General features: G+C 36.2%; 1 protein-coding gene across 5 annotated transcripts in view; it reads left to right on the forward strand.

Moving 5' to 3' along the window:
- The window catches only part of DLG2 (discs large MAGUK scaffold protein 2), a gene marked incomplete at both ends in the record, with an annotated part of 2,048,692 nt that overhangs the window by 1,664,585 nt on the left and 362,755 nt on the right, over nt 1-21,352 (forward strand). For all 5 annotated transcript variants that reach the window (XM_081281630.1, XM_081281626.1, XM_081281627.1 and 2 more), the window contains one exon: nt 19,206-19,362. In XM_081281630.1, coding sequence (XP_081137756.1) covers nt 19,206-19,362 — 157 coding nt within the window. The remainder of the gene's footprint in view (nt 1-19,205; nt 19,363-21,352) is intronic.

A 21,352-nucleotide genomic window follows, 5' to 3' on the forward strand; every position in this document is an offset into this window, starting at 1 on the left:
TTCCCCTTACTAGCCATCAGTAAGGTATATTGACACACATGGAGTATAACTTAATCTGATTTGAATCACATTCTTATGTTTGTACATGATGTCGGATTCCACGGGTCATGTATTCAAATATACATATTCTTATTTTTTTCTTATCCTGATGCTGTCAGCGTTCTGACTTTTGGGCATTTTAGTAGGTATATATGGTATCTCATTTAAGTTTTAATTTGCATCTCCTTGATGAACTACAATGTAGAGCATCTTTTCATATGCTTATTTGCCATCTGTGTATACTTGGTGAGATGTCTTTAAGGCCTTTTGCTCAATTTTAGTTGAGTTGTTTCTGCTATTTTGTTTTTTTAATGTACTATATAACTGGTACATAAAAACCTAAAAATTGTACATGTTAACAGGGTACCATGTAAACTTTCAATACATGTATACATTGTATAATATTTAAATCAGGGTACATAGATCTATTTTCTCAAAAAATTATTATTTTTATAGTGAAAAATTTCAAGATCCTTTCTTCTAGGTTTTTGAAATGTATAGGACATTATTGTTATCTGTACGCACCCCACCGTGCATGCCATAGCTTCTTATTCCTATCTAACTGTAGCTTAGTACCCATTGTTAAACCTTTCCTCATCTGTCCTCCAACCTCCTCTCCTTGACTCCTGGTAATCACTGCTCTAATTTCAACCTCTGTAAGATCAACTTTTTTTTGTTTTTTTGTTTTTTTGCTACTGGGGATTGAACTTTGTGGCACTTGGCCACTGAGCCACATCCCCAGCCCTATTTTGTATTTTATTTAGAGACAGGTTCTTTCTGAGTTGCTTAGCTCCTCACAGTTGCTGAGGCTGGCTTTGAACTTGCAATCCTCCTGTCTCAGCCTCCCAAGCCACTGGGATTACAGGCATGTGCCACCGTACCAGATGAGATCAACTTTTTTTTTTTTATTCCACATATGAGTGAGATCATGCAGTACTTATGTTCATTCTTTTTTAACTGAATAGTATTCTATTGTGTGTATCTGCCACATTTCTTTCCAGTCATCAGTTGACGGATATTTAGGTTGTTTGTTCCCATTTCTCGACTGTTATAAATAGTGCTGCAACAAACATGGAAGTGAAGATGTCCCTATGATATACTGATAATTTCTATTGGATATACTCTATATTCTGTTCCATTGATCTATGAATTTGTTTTTATGCCAAAAGCATGCTGTTTTGATGACTGTGCTTTGTAGTTTGTTTTGAAATCAGGTTGTATATCGCCTCCTGCTTTGTTCTTTGTGCTCAAGATGGTTTTAGCTATTTGAGGTTCCATATAATTTCAGGCGTTTTTTTTTGTTTTTTTTTTTGTTCTAGTTCTGTGAAGGATGTCATTGATATTTATATTCTTACTGTTGAGTTTTATGAGTTCCTTGTGTATTTTGACTAACAGTCCTTTATCTGATATGACTTCTGCAGTTGTTTTCTCTATCTGTGGCTGGTCTTTTCATTCTCTTACATTGTCTTTCTCGGACCAGATTTTTTTTTTATTTTAATGAAGTCCAGGTTAAAAATTCCTTCTTTCATGGATTATGCCTTTGATGTTACATCTAAAAAGTCATTTCCAAATCCAAGGCCAATTAGATTTCCTGCTATGTTAACTTTGGGGAGTTTTATAGCTTTACGTTTTGCATTTAGATCTGTGGTCAATTTTGATTGGATTTTTGTGAAAGCTGTAAGGTCTGAGTCTACATTTCTTTAGTATGTGAATTTCTGGCTGTTCTAACACTATTTATTGAAAAAGAATATCTGTATTTTATCAATTATATTTTCTTGCTCCTTTGTCAAAGATCTGACAACTGTATTATTGGGAGTCTATTTCTGAGCTTTCTTTTTCTGTTCTGTTTATCTCTTTATTCTTTCACCAATGTCACAATGTCTTGATTAGCATAACTTTATAATAAATTTTAAAGTCAGGTATTATCAATCCTCAAACTTTGTTCTTTTTCAATAATTTTTTGACTATTCTGGGTCTTTGGCCTATCCACATAAATTTTAGAATCAGTTTGTTTGTATCCTACAAATAACTTGCAGGAATTTTGATTGCAGTTGCACTGAATCTGTAAATCAATCTGTGAGGAACTGACATTTTGCCAGTATTGAGGAGTTTCCTCTTCATGGAATTGGAATATCCCTCTGTTTATTCAGTTCTTTAATTTTTTACTCAAATTTTGTGGTTTTCATTATATAGATCTTTTGCATATTTTGTTAGGTTTTACCTATGAATTTCATTTTGAGAGGTAACAATATAAATGATATTGCTTTATTTCCACTTCTCCTAATTTGTTGCTGGCATATAAGAAAGTGATTGACCTTTGTGAACTAACTTTGATCATTTAACCCTATTGTAATTGCTTATTAATTTGAAGAGTTTGGGATTTTTAATTTAATGATTCTAATGGATTTTCTGCATAGGTGATATGTCATCTGTGAACAAAGACAGTTATGTTTCTTTCTTTAAAATATGCATACTCTTTTTTTATTTGTTCTTTTTAGATATACATGACAGTAAGGTATATTGACACACATGGAGTATAATTTAATCTGATTTGAATCACATCCTTATGTTTGTACATGATGTGGAATTCCACGGGTCATGTATTCAAATATACACATTCTTTTCTTCTTATCCTGTTGCATTACCCAGATTGTCCATATAATGTTGCAAAGCAGGAATGAAAGGGACCATCCTTATCTTTTTTCAGATCTTAGTTTCTTGACAACAAGCATGATCTGACCTGTCAGGATTTTGTAGATAGTCTTTGTCAAGTTGAGGGAGTTCCTCTATTCCTAGTTTAATGAGAGTGTGTTTATCCTAAGTGGATATTGGTACTAAAACTTAATAGATGCCAGATATTAACTCACAAAATAAATAAGACATTCAATAATCAAGGAGTTAAAAAGAAAAAACAAGCCTGCAAATAAACTATTATCATTATCATGATTACAAAGTTAGCATACTGGCTTATAATTGTTAGTTTACTCTTCTGACATACCTCTAAATTGTAAACGTCTAAGAAGAAAAATGCTGTCTGTTTCATATCATAATCCAAACCCAAATGGAACCCTCCTGGCATATTGTGGATTCTCAAGTGATACTTGTTCAGTGGATAAACAGATAGAGTATGATAATTAGGGTAGTTGATATATGAGTCTGGCATTATAAAATCCTAGGTAAGTTAGTGTTGAGGAGAGCTGTGGAGAACAAATATTATTTAAATATTCATGAAGTATTAAAGGAAGCTTCCCAAGAATACAAAAGGGAAAAATCCAACTGCAGGCAGATAGAAGTGTATACTCAAAGACTAAAGGGAGAGAGACAGGTGTTTGAGGAAAAGCTAATAATTTAGAAAAAATCAAGAAGTTTTGTGTGTCAGGATATGAGGCTACAGATATTCAGGGAAGAAAATGTTGATATTTCTTCTAAAATCACTTTGTGTTTGTGCCAATGTCCAAAGTTGGCTTTCAGATTTCACCGTGACTAACATAGTTAATGAATAACTTTAAGAATGCTAGGCCTAGGAAAAGTTTGAACCAGCTTTTAGTTCTAAAGGTAGAAGTCTAGGCAGAAGTAGGTCAGCAAGAAAACTGAAATGCTGTATTGGAAAACCCTGGATATGAAGCAGTGATCTTCCACTCATTTTCCTAAATGGAAAAAAAGAATCAGAAAATCCATAAGGGCTCAACTAATTGTTATGTAAAGATTTCTCTGGAATTAGAAAATAGAACTTTTAGCAGGAAATAAGTACAGGAATACTTGTATAAGCAATATCAGCAATCCCTCTTATCTAACTATAATGTCAGATTTCATGTTTAGCAATTTATTATCTCACTGTTCTGGAGACTATAGTCCATGATCATGGTGACAAAGAACCGTGGTCCCTCTAAATCCTACTGGGGAATCTTTCCTTGCTTCTCTTGGCTTCTGTTGATTTGACGGCAATTCAAGTGTTCCTTTGCCAGCAGCTGCATTGTTCCATTCTCTGCCTCTGATATTCTCCCAGGATACCTCTATATTTACCTGATTTTCTTTTGAGACCAGTCAGATTGGATAAGGGGGCCACTCTAGTTCAGCATAATCTCATCTTAATATATCTGTAAAGACCCTATTTTATAATATGTCCTATTCTGAGCTATCAGGAGTTAGGGCTTCAACATATCTATTGGGAGACAACACAGTCAATACCTAACATAAAGTATAAACTTCTCAAGGGCAGAGAGGTCTTGTAAGGCTTTGTATGCCCAAGAACCAGCCAATGTCTGCCCCAATAGCTGCTGGATAATTTTTTGTTAAATGAGTAAAGAAATACTCTGCTCTATTGTCCTAAGAATAAGAATTGACTCTTTGTTTATCCTATCCAAGAGCAGCTTCCTGGCCTCTGCTCCATGTCTCCATTGCAGCCCTACCAGTCGATGGAGAATATTTGCTTTGTTCCAAACCTCATGCATTTTCTCATGTCCTTCATTGCTGTTCTTCCTTATTCATGAAACGTCCTACCACTCCCCATCTCTAAATGTCAAATCAGTGCTCTGCTGTCGTAAAAATGTATCCCAAATGTTGTGAATGGATGAATATTATAATTAGTTATTTTTATGTACCCTCCTATTATCCTACAATGATAGCCTCATAAAATTAAAAATTAATTGTGTTTATAATTCTATTTTCAGTACCCAGCACAGCACCAAGTACAGATTTACATTAAAACTCTAGGCCAAAAAATTAAGGAGGATTCTTATTTTAGTTTTGTTGTATTTTTAGTTGATAAATAAAATTTTACATCTTTATAAGGCACAAAGTGGTATTTTTATGTAAATTTTTTATTTATGTATGACAGCAGAATACATTACAATTCTTATTAAATATATGGAGCACAATTTTTCATATCGCTGGTTGTTTACACAGTATATTCACACCAATTCATATCTTCATACCTGTACTTTGGTTAGTAATGATCATCACCTTCCACCATAATTAATTACCCCATTCCCCCTCCCTTCCCTCCAATCCCTCTGTCCTATCTAGAGTTCGTCTATTCCTCCCATGCTCCCACTCCCTATCCCACTATGAATCAGCCTCCTTATATCAAAGAAAACATTTGGTATTTGGTTTTTTGGGATTAGCTAACTTCACTTAGCATTATCTTCTCTAACTTCATCCATTTACCTGCATATGTCATGATTTTATTCTCTTTTACTGCTGGGTAATATTCCATTGTGTATGTATGCCACATTTTTTTATCCATTCATCTACTGAAAGGCATCTAGTTTGGTTCCACAGTTTAACTATTGCGAATTGTGCTGCTGTAAACATTGATGTGGCCGTGTCCCTGTAGTGTGCTGTTTTTAAGTCCTTTGAGCATAGACCAAGGAGAGGGACAGCTGGGGCAAAGTGGTATTTTGATACTTGTATATGTTATGGCATTATCAAGTCAGAATTAACTGGCATATACATCACCTTACCTATTCATCATTTCTTTGCCATGAAAACATTTGAAACCCTCTCTTTTAGCTGTTTTGAAATACACCATACAATTTTATTAATTATAGTCACCTTATTGTACAATAGAAGAACTGAACTTGTTTCTCTTATCTAACTATAACGTCAAATTTAATGTTAAGTGACATAAACCAGGAACAGAGAGACAAATGCCACATGATCTCACTTCTATGGAGAAACTAAAAAAGTCAAATAGAAGTCATAGAAGTAGAGAGTGGAGTGTTGTTTATCAGATCCTGGGTGGGGAGCAGATGGGGAATTGATAGAAACTAAGGCAAATTTTATCTCTCAGGTATTGTAGTAGCAATAGAAACTTTAGATAAGAGAAATGAAATAATTATGTTAATTTTTAAAGAAAATTTCTTTGGTAGCAATATGGAGGAAAGGGTGCAAGGGTGCAGGAAGGAGGGACTCTTGGGGTCAGCCAAGATAGGGATCCTTAGTAGAGTCCAGGAGCTCAGATTTGAGATGTCATGACCCTGAACTAAGAGCAATGTTAGGATGATTTGATTTTTTTTCTAAGGTAAAACTGACATTTGTTGGATAATTAGAAGTACTAGAGAAGCAGGAGAGAGGTGAAATTTAGACATTTCTGACTTTTGTGACATCATTTAAAAACATAAGTAATAAAAAGATTAAAGTGAATTCTGGGGGTAGATAGTAATTTCATTTTGGAGAAGCTAAATTGAAATTTGGAGTAGAGGACACTGATCTAAACTAGATATATGGCTCAATGATGAAAATGATAAGACCACACATTTACTAATTATTCAATAAATATGGAGGTCCTAGCATGTGCCAGGCACTATGCTAAGTGCTAGGGGGACAAGGGAGTTGTTACTCTCATAAAGAAAACATTCTAGTGAGAAATGGGCAACAAACAAATAAGCAAAGTGATTTCACTATAATATTAGTATCATGAAGGAGACATGCAGGAGGCTATGACAGAAAACAATGAAGGGAGGACTAGTGTAGATGGAGTGGTAGATGCCTCAAGAAGGAAAGGGGCTCTCTGAGGAAGAGTTACAGGGAGGAGTGAGAGGAGAAGGTAGCCAAGGACACGAGTTATGGGAATACCATTATGAACAGGAAACAGATGAGAGGAGTCCGTCAAAGAAATGGAAACAAGTAACAGACCAAAAAAACAGACCAAAAAAGTGATGTGCCTTTGACAAGGAAAAAGAGACTCTAGAACTGAACTGTCCATTATAATAGTCAAGACATATGAGGGTTCTGTGTTTGTGACTGAGGTCTCTGATAGCTTCATGACTGTGGCATGCTTGGTGGCTAGGAAATTTCTGTGCAAAGATGCAGAATTCCTGGCTGCTAGAAAGTTTCTGTGCAAGACACAGAATGCCTGGCTGCTGGGAAAACTTCTGTGCAAAGACACAGATGCCTGGCTGCTGTAGCAATGTCCTTCTTGAGGAGGCTCTGTGTTAGAGTTTTATCAGCCTCCACCTTGATCTCAGGCACACAGCTTCTGGGAATAAAGGAACTCTCTTGTAAGACAACCACAATGTTTCACTCAGGCTAAACCTACCCACATAACAGTAACTCTATACAATGGACTTCCTTGAGAGCTACACAAAACTCTTAACATTGCATATTGCAACTTAGTATGTAACTGAGGAATTAGGTGAATAATTAGCTAAATCTGTAACCTGACTAGTAATACAGTGAACAATATGTACTAATGATGCCAATGACCTAAAGTAACATATTTGATATAAATAAAGCTTGGCAGCTTGGCGCTTCTGCCATTCTGCCATCTTTCCTGCCTCTGCATCTTATCTCTGTGTCTCCTTTTTATTTTCCTTACAAAGACACTTGCAACTATTCAGTATAAATATCTTAGAAACATTTCCATCACTACAGACATTTCCTTTTCAGAAATGTAGAGGAAAGTTTACAAGGTTAATGCCAAAAAGAGGTCAATTTGAAGAACTAAAAAAATAGTCATTTGTGTTTTTCTGTTCAAAGTGAATATTGAGTTGTTATTAACTAATCAAATGGGACTCTGGTTTAGATGTGGGTTGAAACTTGCTTCAGTAAGCAAATATATGCAATTCTGGAGTTGTGAGGGATTGTAGCTGTTGTGGCTTGCTTTCCTAACCATTCCCTTTATTATACAACATGGAAACTGCTATTCAGAAGGTTATATTCAGAAACACCCAGGAGTTAATGTTGAGACTAGAAAACAGAGCTCAGCTCTGGAAGCTCAGGCAGGAGGATCCCAAGTTCAAAGCCAGCATTGGCAACTTAGCAAGGCCCTAAGCAACTAAGTGAAACCCTGTCTCAAAATAAAAATAAAAAGGGCTGGGTATGTGGCTCGATGGTTGAACACCCTAGGTTCAAACCTTAGTACCCAAAAAATAGAAAAAGGAGAAGGAGGAGGAGGAGGAGGACGAGGAGGAGGAGGACGAGGAGGAGGAGGAGGAAGGAAGGAAGGAGTGAAGGGAAGGGAAGAAAAAAAGGAAAATAAAAGAAAGAAAATAGCTCAGTTTAGAGGAAATTTTTTCTCACAATAATATGGGTATATCTAAATTAGAGTTAAGAAAAGACCTACAGAACTTGAACCCTATATTTTTATTTAGTTGATCCAAGCCATTTTCCTTATCCCACTAATTGCAGAGAATTTGAATGTTTAACGATTAATTAGAATTAATTAATTAATTAATTCGAATTTTATTGCACCCCAGAGCTCCAACTCAAAGGCATTTTTAAAAAAATCTTTCATAAAATATGCTTGCCTGTAGGAAGAACATGTAAGATTATTCTCTTAAACCATACTATCAAATATTAATTTTTCTTATACCCTGGATTTTATAGGATTTTCAAACAATATTTCAATATTTGCTGGAATTGGAAACTTGAGAACAAATGATACAGCTATAAAAAAACTTTACAAAAGTTATACTTTTATTTAAGAGAATTGCTAAATTTTTTTCCTTTCATAATTAACTGCTCTTTAAAATTTTAAAATGCAACAAGCAACAGAAGCAAATATGGCATTATGAATAGAATGTATAACTTAATGGGAAAGTTTTCAGTCAAAATATTATGAAATAAAAGAAAAATAGAAAGGTTATCTGTTTTCTTTTGCTTTGGAAGTGAAATGATGATTAGAAGTTATGTTTATAAAAAGTGTAAACATATGTCAGAGTGAGGGTTAGTGGCTTCTTTACTTATCCTTTTGATCAATTTAGACAAAAGCAAGTTGAGAGGAAATGTGATTATAAGATCATCATATTTAATACATGAATAAGGAAAAACTCCAAATATTTCAAAATTAAATTAATTGGAACTAATCTTTAGATGATTTATGTTTGTGGGGAAAAAAAACTATTTAACTTGTCTAATTCTCTCTACCAAGGATATGATATGTAATCTCAGATATGTAACTAATTTCAGGATTTTCTCTGGAAAAGAAAGCTGAAACAGTTTTAGAAAGTGTACAGGCTAGATCTTAGCTGTTAAACTCAAGGCTTTATATCCCAGCCTCAACCATAGACCTGTACTTTACGCACAGGTATCATTAGAAACTCTTAGAATGTTTGAAGACAAATTGGAGAGATTGTAGGACTAGCACAACATGAAGTAAATACTTTAAGCATACAAACAGAAGTAACTAGGTTTATGGAGTCTCCCTGAGGTACAGAAATTCTATGTCTTCTTTTACCTAAATACAAATCTGAATTTCTAGCTGGGCATCCATTCATCTAGTTTTCCTTATCACTCACACCAAGACATCCCTGTTCTCCAACCACAACCACATAGCTTTCCTCTGGCACTGAGCTCAAGTGATCTACTGAAATATGGTACCCTCCATTTCCTTTCCCACTTATCTCATTTCTACCCATCCCTCACAGGGTCAGTTCATTCTACCTTCTCCAGGACCTAATCTGAACATGATCCCTCAGTATCCATGGTACTCATTCGGTATTTAGCAAATGTAGTCCTGTGTTGCTGACTTCTCGTTTCATGTGTGCCTATTTGCTTTCCAGAGATTCTAGCTTTTAGAAGGAAAAAAAGTGAGCTACCACTCCTGAGCACTTGCATGATCCTAGTTCTTAGAGTTTTTTCAATTCATTGGTACACCACCATAAAATAGATATTATCATTTAATAATTATTAAAAAATAGACTTCAAAAATCTCCTGAATTATCCATCTGTTAATTGATAGCCATCTGTTAATGTAGCTCTAGCTCCAATGCCTATTGTCTCACTCTATCACAGTACACTATATTATCCTTAATAGTTTTTTTTAATCTTGCACAATAGCAACCACAGTATATTTAGTGTAGAGTCATTATCTATGTGATAACTGTTTCTGCTGAAGTCAGACTAACTTCTGTGGGTTTTGTTAAGCCCAGAGCTTGGATCCTTCCCTGCAATGCCAAATTTCTTGTACATTATTTTAACATTGTGCCCTTACAACAACAGTTCAACAAAATCCCTTTATTTGACTAATTGGCCAATGTGATTATTTGGATATAAGGTATGCATTGTAGAGTCTTTTGAGGAGCTAGCTTATTGAGATACTAAAGACACGAATTATAACCAACCAGCAGCTTTGAAGCTTTCCGTAGTTGACCTCCAAGCCACCAGCTTGCTCTGCTCCCCTTCATAGTTATATGAACAGTATGTACTTTCCCACTGTGCAAAAAAGAAATCTCTTTGATTTCCCACCTCTATCTCTTTTCCTTGATAATATTGTTCACATGAACACTGTTGCACTTACAGAAAAGCAAAGAAAAGAGGACTCAGGGAGACTATCTGGCTCTTTGCAATGACTTCGAAGGGTAACACTCCTTTAATGGCTTATCATAGTACTGGATCTGAGACTTAGGTCTACATGCTCTGAAACTCATTTTTTGTCAGTGTCTCCAGGGGTGACCAAGTTCATATATTATAATGCTGTTTTTAATTTACAATGGAAATATACCTGCTCAAGATAACAAAACATGCTGATATTAGCACTTTGCTCTCATTAGGAAAAGCACTGTGGAAGGCCAGGTTTTAATGAGCATGTATTTCTGAACTCTGAGGAAGGGCTATCTGCCACCCAAATGATTTTAATCGCTATTGTGGTTGAGCTAGGGTGGCCAGATGATCCCATCTCATGTCCCTCTCTGACCAATCAGGACAGTGACCTGGAGCCAGAGATGGAACTGGAGAGAACTCTGCCTCAAAATGCTGGAGATATCCTGCCAACTTAATTTTTCTGTTACTGAGGCTCACCCTTCTTCTTCTCACAATTACTTAGTTTTATGAGTTTTATTCCTAGAGGGTAGCCTCTTCCACATTAAAACATGCTTTGAATAGTTCCCCAGTACATTTCTTCTTGCTTTGAGCCACAGTCAGGGCATATATGTATTCTTGACATCACTGAGGGGCTGATATTTTTGGACTGTACCCTTCTGTTTGGCATATAGACTGTCAAAGTCCTAATATACTCAGTGGTGTCTGCTCTGACCCCACATCTGGGCCTAAATAATCCTATTTACCACACAGCTATCAAGTCTAGACTTGGGAACTCTTCAGTCTCTTAGTACTTACTTTTTTTCTCTGAACTTAACATTTCTGCTTTAATTTCAATCTCTGAAAATGTCTTACTTTCAAGCTTAGGCACTTAAAAATGTTTTACAAGTATTCTATTCAGGATTTTTAGCTGCTTTATAAAGGGAGAACTTTTCAGTGTATCTCATCTGCCAAATGACTGGAAATAGCATCTCAATGTATACTTTTCTTTAACACTTTTTAGTTTTATAAATGATTTTGTCCTTTATATTATCTGAATTTTACCACTTATCCATGAGCCACTAGTATTCCCAACATTATCCAAGCAAGGAACCTGACCCACAGAGGGCATACAGGGTTCTCACAGAGCTTTAGAGTGGTAGAAACCAATTTGATATCACTTCTCCCAACCCCCCACTTGTTTTCTCTTTATTCTTGAAACATATCTTCTTGTGTGTGTCTCTGTGTGTTCAGCTATTCTAGTTTCCAAAATTATTTTTTTTAAAAAGCTTGAGACCCTTTTCTCCTTCAGGACCACACAGATTCACAGTGTAGATGGATGTATAACCAAAGTAATTTGGGAACAGTAAAGGCAGTAACAATGGTGTTAATAAAAGGAAAATGTGGTTTCAAAAACAGAAATGGTCAGTTTATCTGGAGGAAAGGATGGAAGGGAGATGGCACCTGGCCTCAGTCTTGAAGATCAAGCAGAAGTTCATTAGATATGTGAGAATAACAAGAAAAGGCACAATTTTGACCAAAGTCAAGAGCCTAGGTAAGACATGAGGCATCAACAACCTGTATGAGGAGCTATGGTTGGCCACTTTGCATGGCAGAGCATGGGTACGAGGGAACATGATGAAGTTAGGCATGGAAAGAAGGGTGAAGGACAAGTTATGGGAGGTCCAAATATCATACTTAGAAGCTTAGACCACATTCTGAGGGCATGAAGATCCCTAAAGTCTCTTGAGTGAGTAAGTAACATGGACAGACTCACATTTGAGAAAGATGGCCGGAAACATTTGTATACTTTCCTCAGTACCAAAAATCCTTCAGGTTTAAGTAATGATTTTCCTTTTTGAATCCTGAACTTTCTTTTTCTTTCCTTTTTTTCAGAATTTGTCCTTTTTAGATAAACATAATGTGGAGTGTATTTTGACATATTATACATACATGGAGTATAACTTATTCTAATTAGGATCCATTCTTCTGGTTGTACATAATGTGGAGTTACACTGGTCATGTATTCATATATGAGCATAGGAAACTTCTTTTAAATTCATGCTACTGTCTTTCCTATTCCCATCCTTTCTTCTTTCTCTTCATTCCTCTTTGTGTAATCCAATGAATTTATAATCTTCCCCTTCTCAGCCTCCCTTGTTGTGGGTTAGCATCCACATTATTAGAGAGAACATTCAGCCTTTGGTTTTTTGGGACTGGCTTATTTAACTTAGAATGATATTCTCCATTTTCATCCATTTCCCAGCAAATGTCATAATTTCATTCTTCTTTATGACTGAATAATATTCCATGGTGTATACATACCACATTTTCTTTATCCATCATCTATTGAAGTGTACCTAGTTTGGTTCCATAGCTTGGCTATAGTGAATTGAGCTTGTATAAACATTGATGTGGCTGTGTCACTGTAGTATGCTGATTTTAAGTCCTTTGTGTATATGCCAAGGAGTTGGATAATTGGGTCAAATGGTGGTTCCATTTCAAGTTTCTAAAAAAATTCCATACTGCTTTCCAGAGTGGTTGCACCTGTTTGCATTCCCAGCAATGTATGAGTGAACCTTTTTCCCCACATCCTCACCAACATTTATTTACTTGTCTTCTTGATAAATGCCATCTGACTGGAGTGAGATAGAATCTCAATGTAGTTTTAACTTGCATTTCCCTAATTGCTAGTGATATTGAACATTTTTTCATGTATTTGTTGCATGAAAAATACAATTGTTACCAATTGTATTTCTTCTTCTTCGAAGTATATCTGTTCAGTTCCTGTATACATTTATTAATTGGGTTATTTGTGGAGTTTTGGTGTGTTTTTTGTTTTTTTGTTTTTGGTTTTGTTTGTTTGGTTGGTTTTTGCTTTTAAGTTTGTTGAGTTCTTTGTATATTCTGGAGATTAATGCTATCTCTGAGGTGCAGGTGGCAAAGTACAGGTTCAGTAGGCTCTTTCTTCATGTTCTTGATTGTTTCCTTTGCTATGAAGAAGCTTTTTAGTTTGATACCATCCCATTTATTGATTCTTAAGCTTACTTCTTGTGCTTTAAGGGTCTTATTGAGGAAGCTGGTTCTCAAGCCAGCATGATAAAGATTTGGGCCTACTTTTTCTTCTAGTAGGTGAAGGGTCTCTGGTCTAATGCCTAGGTCCTTGATCCATTTTGAGTTGAGTTTTGTGCAGGGTGAGAGACAGAGGTTCAATTTCATTCTACTATATATGGATTTCCAGTTTTCCTAGCACAATTTACTGAAGAGGCTATCTTTTCTCTAATATATGTTTATGGAACCTTTGTCTTGTATGAGATAATGATATTTATGTGGGTATCTCTCTATGTCTTCTATTCTCTTCCATTGGTCTTCATGTTTGTTTATGTGCCAATACATACCGTTTTATTACTATAGCTCTGTGGTATAATTTAAGGTCTGGTATTGTGATGTCTCCTGCATCATGTTTCTCATCAAGGATGGCATTGGCTATTCTGGTCCTCTTATTTTTCCAGATGAATTTTATGACTACTTTTTTCTATTTCTATGAAGAACACCATTGGAATTTTAATAGGAATTGCATTAAATCTGCATAGTGCTTTTAGTGGTGTGGCCATTTTGACAATATTAATTCTGCCTATCCAAGAGCATGGGAGGAGATCTTTCCATTTTCTTCAATTTCTTTCTTTATTGTTCTGTAGTTTCATTGTAGAGATCTTTCACCTCACTTGTTAGATTGTATATCCTAAACATTCTTGCATCATCTGGAATAAGGAGGAAAAAGCCCATAGTACATTGCTCACCTGTCCTGAAAATGTCCCAGCTGGCTTACAGCATCCTCTGAGACCCCTGCTAGATGAGATTACACTGCTCAGACACTACTTGGAGCAGGTCACACAAGCATGCAAAGGTTTTGTAATTATAAAAGTTTTTTTTACATCACAATAAGAAAAATAAAACTACATAAATGAATATATTACATTTTATCTGGATGATGATGATAAAGGAATAAAATCCTTTTAGAAGAAAGCTGGCCACTCTTTGCCCTTGGTTACATTAGTTTATTGCTCATAAGTTTCCATCATAGCACATGTCCTGTTCCTAAGTCATAACTGTTTGTTTCCAAGTTTCTCCTCCTTCCCCAGGCTCTGTCATCTTTGTATTCACAGTACCTAACACAGTTGTTTGTTTACTGAAAGATCAGATGGATGAATAAAACATATTTGGGGTGTATAGATAACTTTTTTTTTTTGAGGGGGAAAGTACTGGGGACTGAACTCAAGGGCATTCGACCACTGAGCCACATCCCCAGCCCTAATTAGTATTTTGTTTAGAGGCAGGATCTCACTGGTTTGCTTAGTGCCTCGATTTTGCTGAGGCTGGCTTTGAACTCATGATCCTCCTGTCTCAGCCTCCCTAGCTGCTGGGATTACAGGTGTGCGCCACTGTAGGCGGCTATAGAAAACTTTTTAAACAAAAATACTAATACTATGGGTAACCAGATTCATCTTCTCTAGACCATATTCATTTACTTATTTTTGGTACTAGAAATGTAACCTAATGGGGATCCACCACTGAGAAACATCACCAGCCTTTTTTTTTTTTTTATTTTGAGACCTTACTAAATTGTCTTACTAAATTGTCCAGTCTGATCTTAAACTTGTGATTCTTCTGCCTCAGCCTCATGAGTAACCAAGACTACAGGCATGTGCCACCATGCCTGGCTCGAGTTACACACTGAAAATATAATATGATAACTGAAATTAGGAAACAGTGAGCACTACTGTATTTGGGCATTATAGCCAAAAAGCCAATGATATGGTCCCTGCTCTCAAGTTGATCACTAAAGCAGGAGAGGAAAGAAATAAACCAATCCATTCTTTTTTTTTTTTTTTTTAAAGAGAGAGTGAGAGAGGAGAGAGAGTGAGAGAGAGAATTTTTAATATTTATTTTTTAGTTCTCGGCGGACACAACATCCCCGTTGGTATGTGGTGCTGAGGATCGAACCCGGGCCGCACGCATGCCAGGCGAGCGCGCTACCACTTGAGCCACATCCCCAGCCCTAAACCAATCCATTCTAATAATCATTATGATAGATACATAGGAAAAAATGCTAGGGGAGGCACGCATGCCAGACTAGAGTGGAGCAGTTGATAAAAGTGGCAAGCACAGTCTTCAGATAATGACAATCTCCAAGCTCAATCCTAAATGAGGAATGAGAATGAGGATTTTGTCCCATGATCAAGTGCACAAGGATATATGATAATGACTAGAGAAGGGCCACTAGGCCGTCTAAATACTAGATGAAGAATGGCATGGCAAATTAAAGCTCAGATCTTCTCAGTGTAAAAGAATATATATATTTTTTTATAAATTAGTGTGTGTGTGTTCATTTATTCAGTCATCAAGCATTTATTGAACACTCTTCTAGGTGAATGAGTAACACCTAGAAATATAAACCATGATACTGTAGAGATCACAGCCACACTGAAGACCACAATTCCCTCACACACAAAGCAGTTCACAGAAATGCAGGGTGTTAATTAATCAGACCCATCATTAGTGGTCTTGGCAATAAAATATGCAGAAGTGTGAGCTGAAGCTCAAAGTTTTGGGGAATAGGTCATCATAATGATGATGGACCTTGGGCAGTTCTAATTTAAAAAAATTAAAAGAAAATGAAAAAATAAGATAAAAGTAAAGGGTATTCCAGAATTGGAGAACTTGAAAAGGGGAAGACACAGAAGAGACTGAATGTGTAATATTAAATCAACTTAAGAAAATTACCATATGTCAAGTACTACATTGAGCACCATCTAAAAGAAACACATGAAGCACATGCCATCAAACTTCAAACAATGCTGTTTCACACTGACACCACACAAAGAAATGTTTGGTTAGACTAACACAATGATTTTTAAAACTTAAAACTCTGATAAGTTCATATAAAAATCTAGATTCTTGGGTTATCTTCAAAATTGGATCATTTGGCAACATTGGTCAACATTCCTGCCAGGAGCTGATGTCTGGAGTCGAGCAGCAGCATCCGTGCTTTAGATGAACCACAGTCCCTAGTTTGCTATAATTCATTTTCAGCCTACTTCACTCATTTGTGCTACCTGTGTGTCCCTGTGGACTTATTTTACTTTAAAATCTGACTTTCCTGCCAGGAGCTGTGGTGCACACCTATAATCCCAGTGGCTCAACTGGCTGAGGCAGGAGGAATGGGATTTCAAAGCCAGCCTCCGCAACTTAGGCAGGCCCTAAGCCATTCAATGAGACCCTGTCTTTAAATAAAATACAAATACAAAAAAGTGTGGGGGGGAAATGTTAATAAATCCCCATTCCAAAAAAAAAAAAAAAAACCTGTCATCCCTGACTAAAATTGTACCAAGAAGGAAAGACATTTGCATAAATAATTATAATATAAAGTAGAGGTTTAAATCACTGCAGAAAATGTATTCATTCATTCAATAACCATTTCCTGAATTCCTACAACTTGTTAGGCATCTTCTACTGCTAGGGAAATACTGGTACCTGGGCTTCAGGAGTTCACATTCTACTTCAAAGGGTATGAGAAGCAATCACTGCACACTGAAAATGCTTCAGTTGAGCTATGTGTGCAGGACAATGTGGCCCAAGGAATAGTGATCACCTTTAGTGGGGGTTGGAGGGTGGTAAGAGAAGTAACTTTCAAACTGATTCTCCTTCCCTCACTCACTCACTTAGCCTCATTGGCCACCTGATCCTTCCTTGACAGCACCAGGCACCTTCCCACACCAAGGTCTCTGTATACACTGTCCCCTCTGGGTGAAGTGCTCTGCCTTTAATATCTTCATGACTAGGTTCCTCGTCTCTTCAGTCCCTTCTCAAATATCTCTTCTCAATAAATGCAACCTATCCTCTCTTATACTACTCTGCTTTCTTTTTCTCCAAAATACTTGTTGTTTTCTAGCATACTATGTAATAAACCTATGTATTATATCCATTGCTTATTAGTGGTCTGCCCTCATTATAATGTCAAGCCACAAGAGCAGAGATATTTATATAATTTGCAAACATTCTGAGCATCTGGAACAGAACCTCGTACAGGTGGTACTTATAAAGTATTAGCAGGATGAAATGAATTAGCTCTATGTCAATTAGCTCTACCTCTGACTGCATCACTATGTAATATATCACTGACAGTTCAAGCTATGATATGACTTTTCTTATCTTCTTTATAATGAGCCTAGACAAAGATATAATGCAAAACTTTACACATGGAAAACCGGTAGCAAAAAATCTATGTGCCATTAGTATAAAATATATTGGATTACTCTTTACTATTCTCACATCATTGATCATGGAAAGCTGAAAAATAGGAGATCAACTTGAGTAATTGGAACTTAGATGTTTGGGAGAGGAGGGGAGATGATACAAAAGGCACTTTGGTCATAACTAAGGCTTACAAACATACTTTTTACAACTACTGATTAGAAAATTAAACTAGTATCTTTTAAAATTCTTATAGTTCTATAATTCTTTTGCTTCTACACAAATTTAGTGAACTGCTCAAAATTTGATCTCTCACTTTTTATTGGTAAACCCCCAATCTACATATCATTTGCACTTCTCTCTGAGGACCTGATTTCTTACTTCGTATCTCCAACCTCTTCAAAACATGTCCACATGGGTATCCCACCACTAGCTGACAGTGTCAAAACCATATTCATCCTCATAATCCTGCCTTCCACTCCTCCTCCTTTCGCTAGTTACTTAGAGGCCCTCTCTCCTTCTCCAAAGCCTGGGTCAGTCTCTGGACCCACTGCTTTACCCTTCAAATTTATTCTTTGCATTATCCTTTTTTTTTTTTTCCTTCTCATTGCAGTCACCCTTCTTCAGTCTGTCCCTTCTTCACACCTGGATTACTTGGACAACATACTAAATATTCCCCTGCCTTCCATTGTATCTGCACTTCCCTCTCCATCAACCCTACGTATATTTTTATTAATCTTCCCAAAATAGATTGAAATATTTGTAATTGCCTCAAAATCTTCGAATGAGTCTTCAATTCCTAAAAATTTTAATGAACAATCAAACAACAAACCCACAGACTGGCATATGAGATCTTTCAAGATACAGTCCATTCTTTTATCTCCAAAAATCCGCCCCCCCCCTTTATTTTGGATACATCCAATCACTGAATACTTTTGTGATGCTTAATACAAGAGTAGATATTTTGTACAAAAGAAAAGTGGAAGGAAACATAGTTTAAGAAAATGGGGGACATGAATTGGCATGAACATACTTTATATACAAAGATAGGAAAAATTGTGCTCTATATGTGTAATAAGAATTGTAATGCATTCTGCTTTGTCGTGTATTTAAAAAAATAAAATCAATTAAAAAAAAAAAAGAAAATGGCCTTGCCCGTGTGAGGCCCTGGGTTTGATCTTTAGCACCACATAAAAATAAATAAAAGTAGGGCTGGGGATGTGGCTCAAGCAGTAGCGCGCTCGCCTGGCGTGCGTGCGGCCCGGGTTCGATCCTCAGCACCACATACCAACAAAGATGTTGTGTCCGCCGAGAACTAAAAAAAAATAAATAAATATTGAAAAATTCTCTCTCTCTCTCTCTCTCTCTCTCTCTCTCTCTCTCTCTCTCTCTCTCTCTCTCTCTCTCCTCTCTCACTCTAAAAAATAAATAAAAGTATAAAAAATTGATATGTTTAAGAAAAAAAAGAAAATGGGAATTAAGGAATGATTTAGAATGTTATTTTGTAAGTTGTTACAGTGAATGACTCTTTCTTGATAAGAAAATGTACCTTACTTTAGTAAGCCATTATCATAGGCAGTGAATGATAGGTATCATAGATCTGAATGAAAGAAAAAGAACACAAAATCTTGAGCGGTCACCCTGTGAAGAATGTTCTCCACTTGTTTTTACAGGGAGCCCCGCAAGGTGGTCCTGCACAAAGGCTCCACTGGCTTGGGCTTCAACATTGTGGGCGGGGAAGATGGAGAAGGTATTTTTGTATCTTTCATTCTGGCGGGTGGACCAGCAGACCTGAGTGGGGAGCTCCAGAGAGGAGACCAGATCCTATCGGTGAGTATTTCTCTTTATTCTTTTTTCCCTGTAAGTCTGACATTCCTTTAAAAAGTCACTTGAGTTGCAAAGGAATCATGGATGAGAGCATTATTGCTTCAGGTGCTTGCTTTTGCAGTTTAAATGGTGCTCAGGTGCTTGATCCATGAAATCCTTACAGTAAAGGTAAAGGTGGTAATATTTTAGATCTTCTAAGACATATTTCTATGCAAAGAACATGAGAAGCATGACTTTTTCAAATTGTATATTACTTATCTTATGAAAATACAAATTTTCGGCACACTTGACACCATAATCTTAAAACTGCACATTTATTATATGTAGAGTTTGCTGCATATAATTAATTTAAAAATGCCTGAGATAATGCTATAACCGTTTAGTGATGGTGATAAACAGTAGCAGCAGTATTTTTACCTAAAGTCAGGAATTACCAGCAACAATTTGTTGCACCTATTATTTACCAAGCACTTTATAAAAGTAATGTTTAAGACCACTTTACTAAGGTATTATTGACATACAAAAAGCTGTATATTTTTAACATATACAAGTTAATGTTTGAGGATCTGTATATACCTGTGAAATCATTAGTACAATCGATGCCATAAACATATTCATCACCTCCTAAAGTTTCTCCTAGCCCTGTTTGATTTTATTATGTATGTGTGTGACAAGAATACTTATTTAATACTTATTTAATACAAAATGTTAAATGTACAATACAGTATTGTTAACTATTAAACACATGCCATACAGTAGACCTCTAAGTCTTATTCATCTTGCATAATTAAAAGTCATTTTAGTTTACTTTGGGGTATTGCCACATGTTCAAATGAAGAGAATAAGTTTCTGAAAAATTAAAACTTGTCAAAATTTACTGAATTAATATGAATAATTAATACATATTAATCAAAACATAAATAAATAAATTTAAGTCTACTAATTAATCTGGGCATAGTGGCACATGCCTGTAATACCATCTACTCAGGGACTGAGTTAGGAGGGTCACTAGTTAATGGCCAGCCTAGGCAACTTAGTGAGATCCTGTTTCAAAATGAAAGATAAAAAGGATTGGTGATGTAGCTCAGTGGTAGAGTACTCCTGAGTTCAATCCCCAGAACTGCAAAAATAAATAAACAAATAGTAAATGTTTATTAATTACAGTAACTGGTTTTGTTTTTGTTTTTGTTTTTTGGGTTTTTTTGGGTACTGGGGATTGAACTCAGGGGCACTCAACCACTGAACCAAGACAGGGGTCTCACTGAGTTGCTAAGCACTTGCCATTGCTGAGGCTGGCTTTGAACTCAAAATCAGCCTCAGCCTCCCTATCTGCTAGGATTATAGGCATGTGCCACCCCACCGGCCCGAACTAGTATTTAAATGTTTAGTTTCAATGTTTAATTATACTTTCCCTCTCCCTCGCCACCCCTTCATTCTTCTGTTTTTTCCCTTATTTTTTCTTTCCCTATTTCCTTTCATTTGTTCAAATATTCAATGACTGTCTCTTTTCACTATATCAAGCTACCTCCCTGGCATGGTAGGTAGTTAAACCTATTGTGGTTTTCAGGCCTATATTAGAATTTTGGTAATCATGCAAATAATGGAAAAGTGAATAGGAGCTTAGTTTTATGTCTGAAATTTTGGTTCATAGCTCAGTGAAGCACAGAATATTTGTTTTTCATTGTATACTCAGAAAAACAACCTTGTTTTTATTTAATAGCTGATTTATAGATAGAATTTTCTGAGTGACCTTATATTTGTTACCTTATATTGTTACCCATTATTTCAGCTCCTCTCCTTTCTCTCTCTCTCTCTCTCTCTCTCTCTCTCTCTCTCTCTCTCTCTCACACACACACACACACACACACACACACACACACACACACACACTTTTCCTAAACAGTATACAGTTAGTTAACCCGAGTACAGATGATATCCAGAGTCTGCATACATGGACTTGCCCTGTGTGTTCCTGTGGTTCCCATATAATGTA

Source organism: Spermophilus citellus, assembly GCF_964194105.1.
Source record: "Spermophilus citellus genome assembly, chromosome: 2".
Classification (NCBI taxonomy): Eukaryota; Metazoa; Chordata; class Mammalia; order Rodentia; family Sciuridae; genus Spermophilus; species Spermophilus citellus.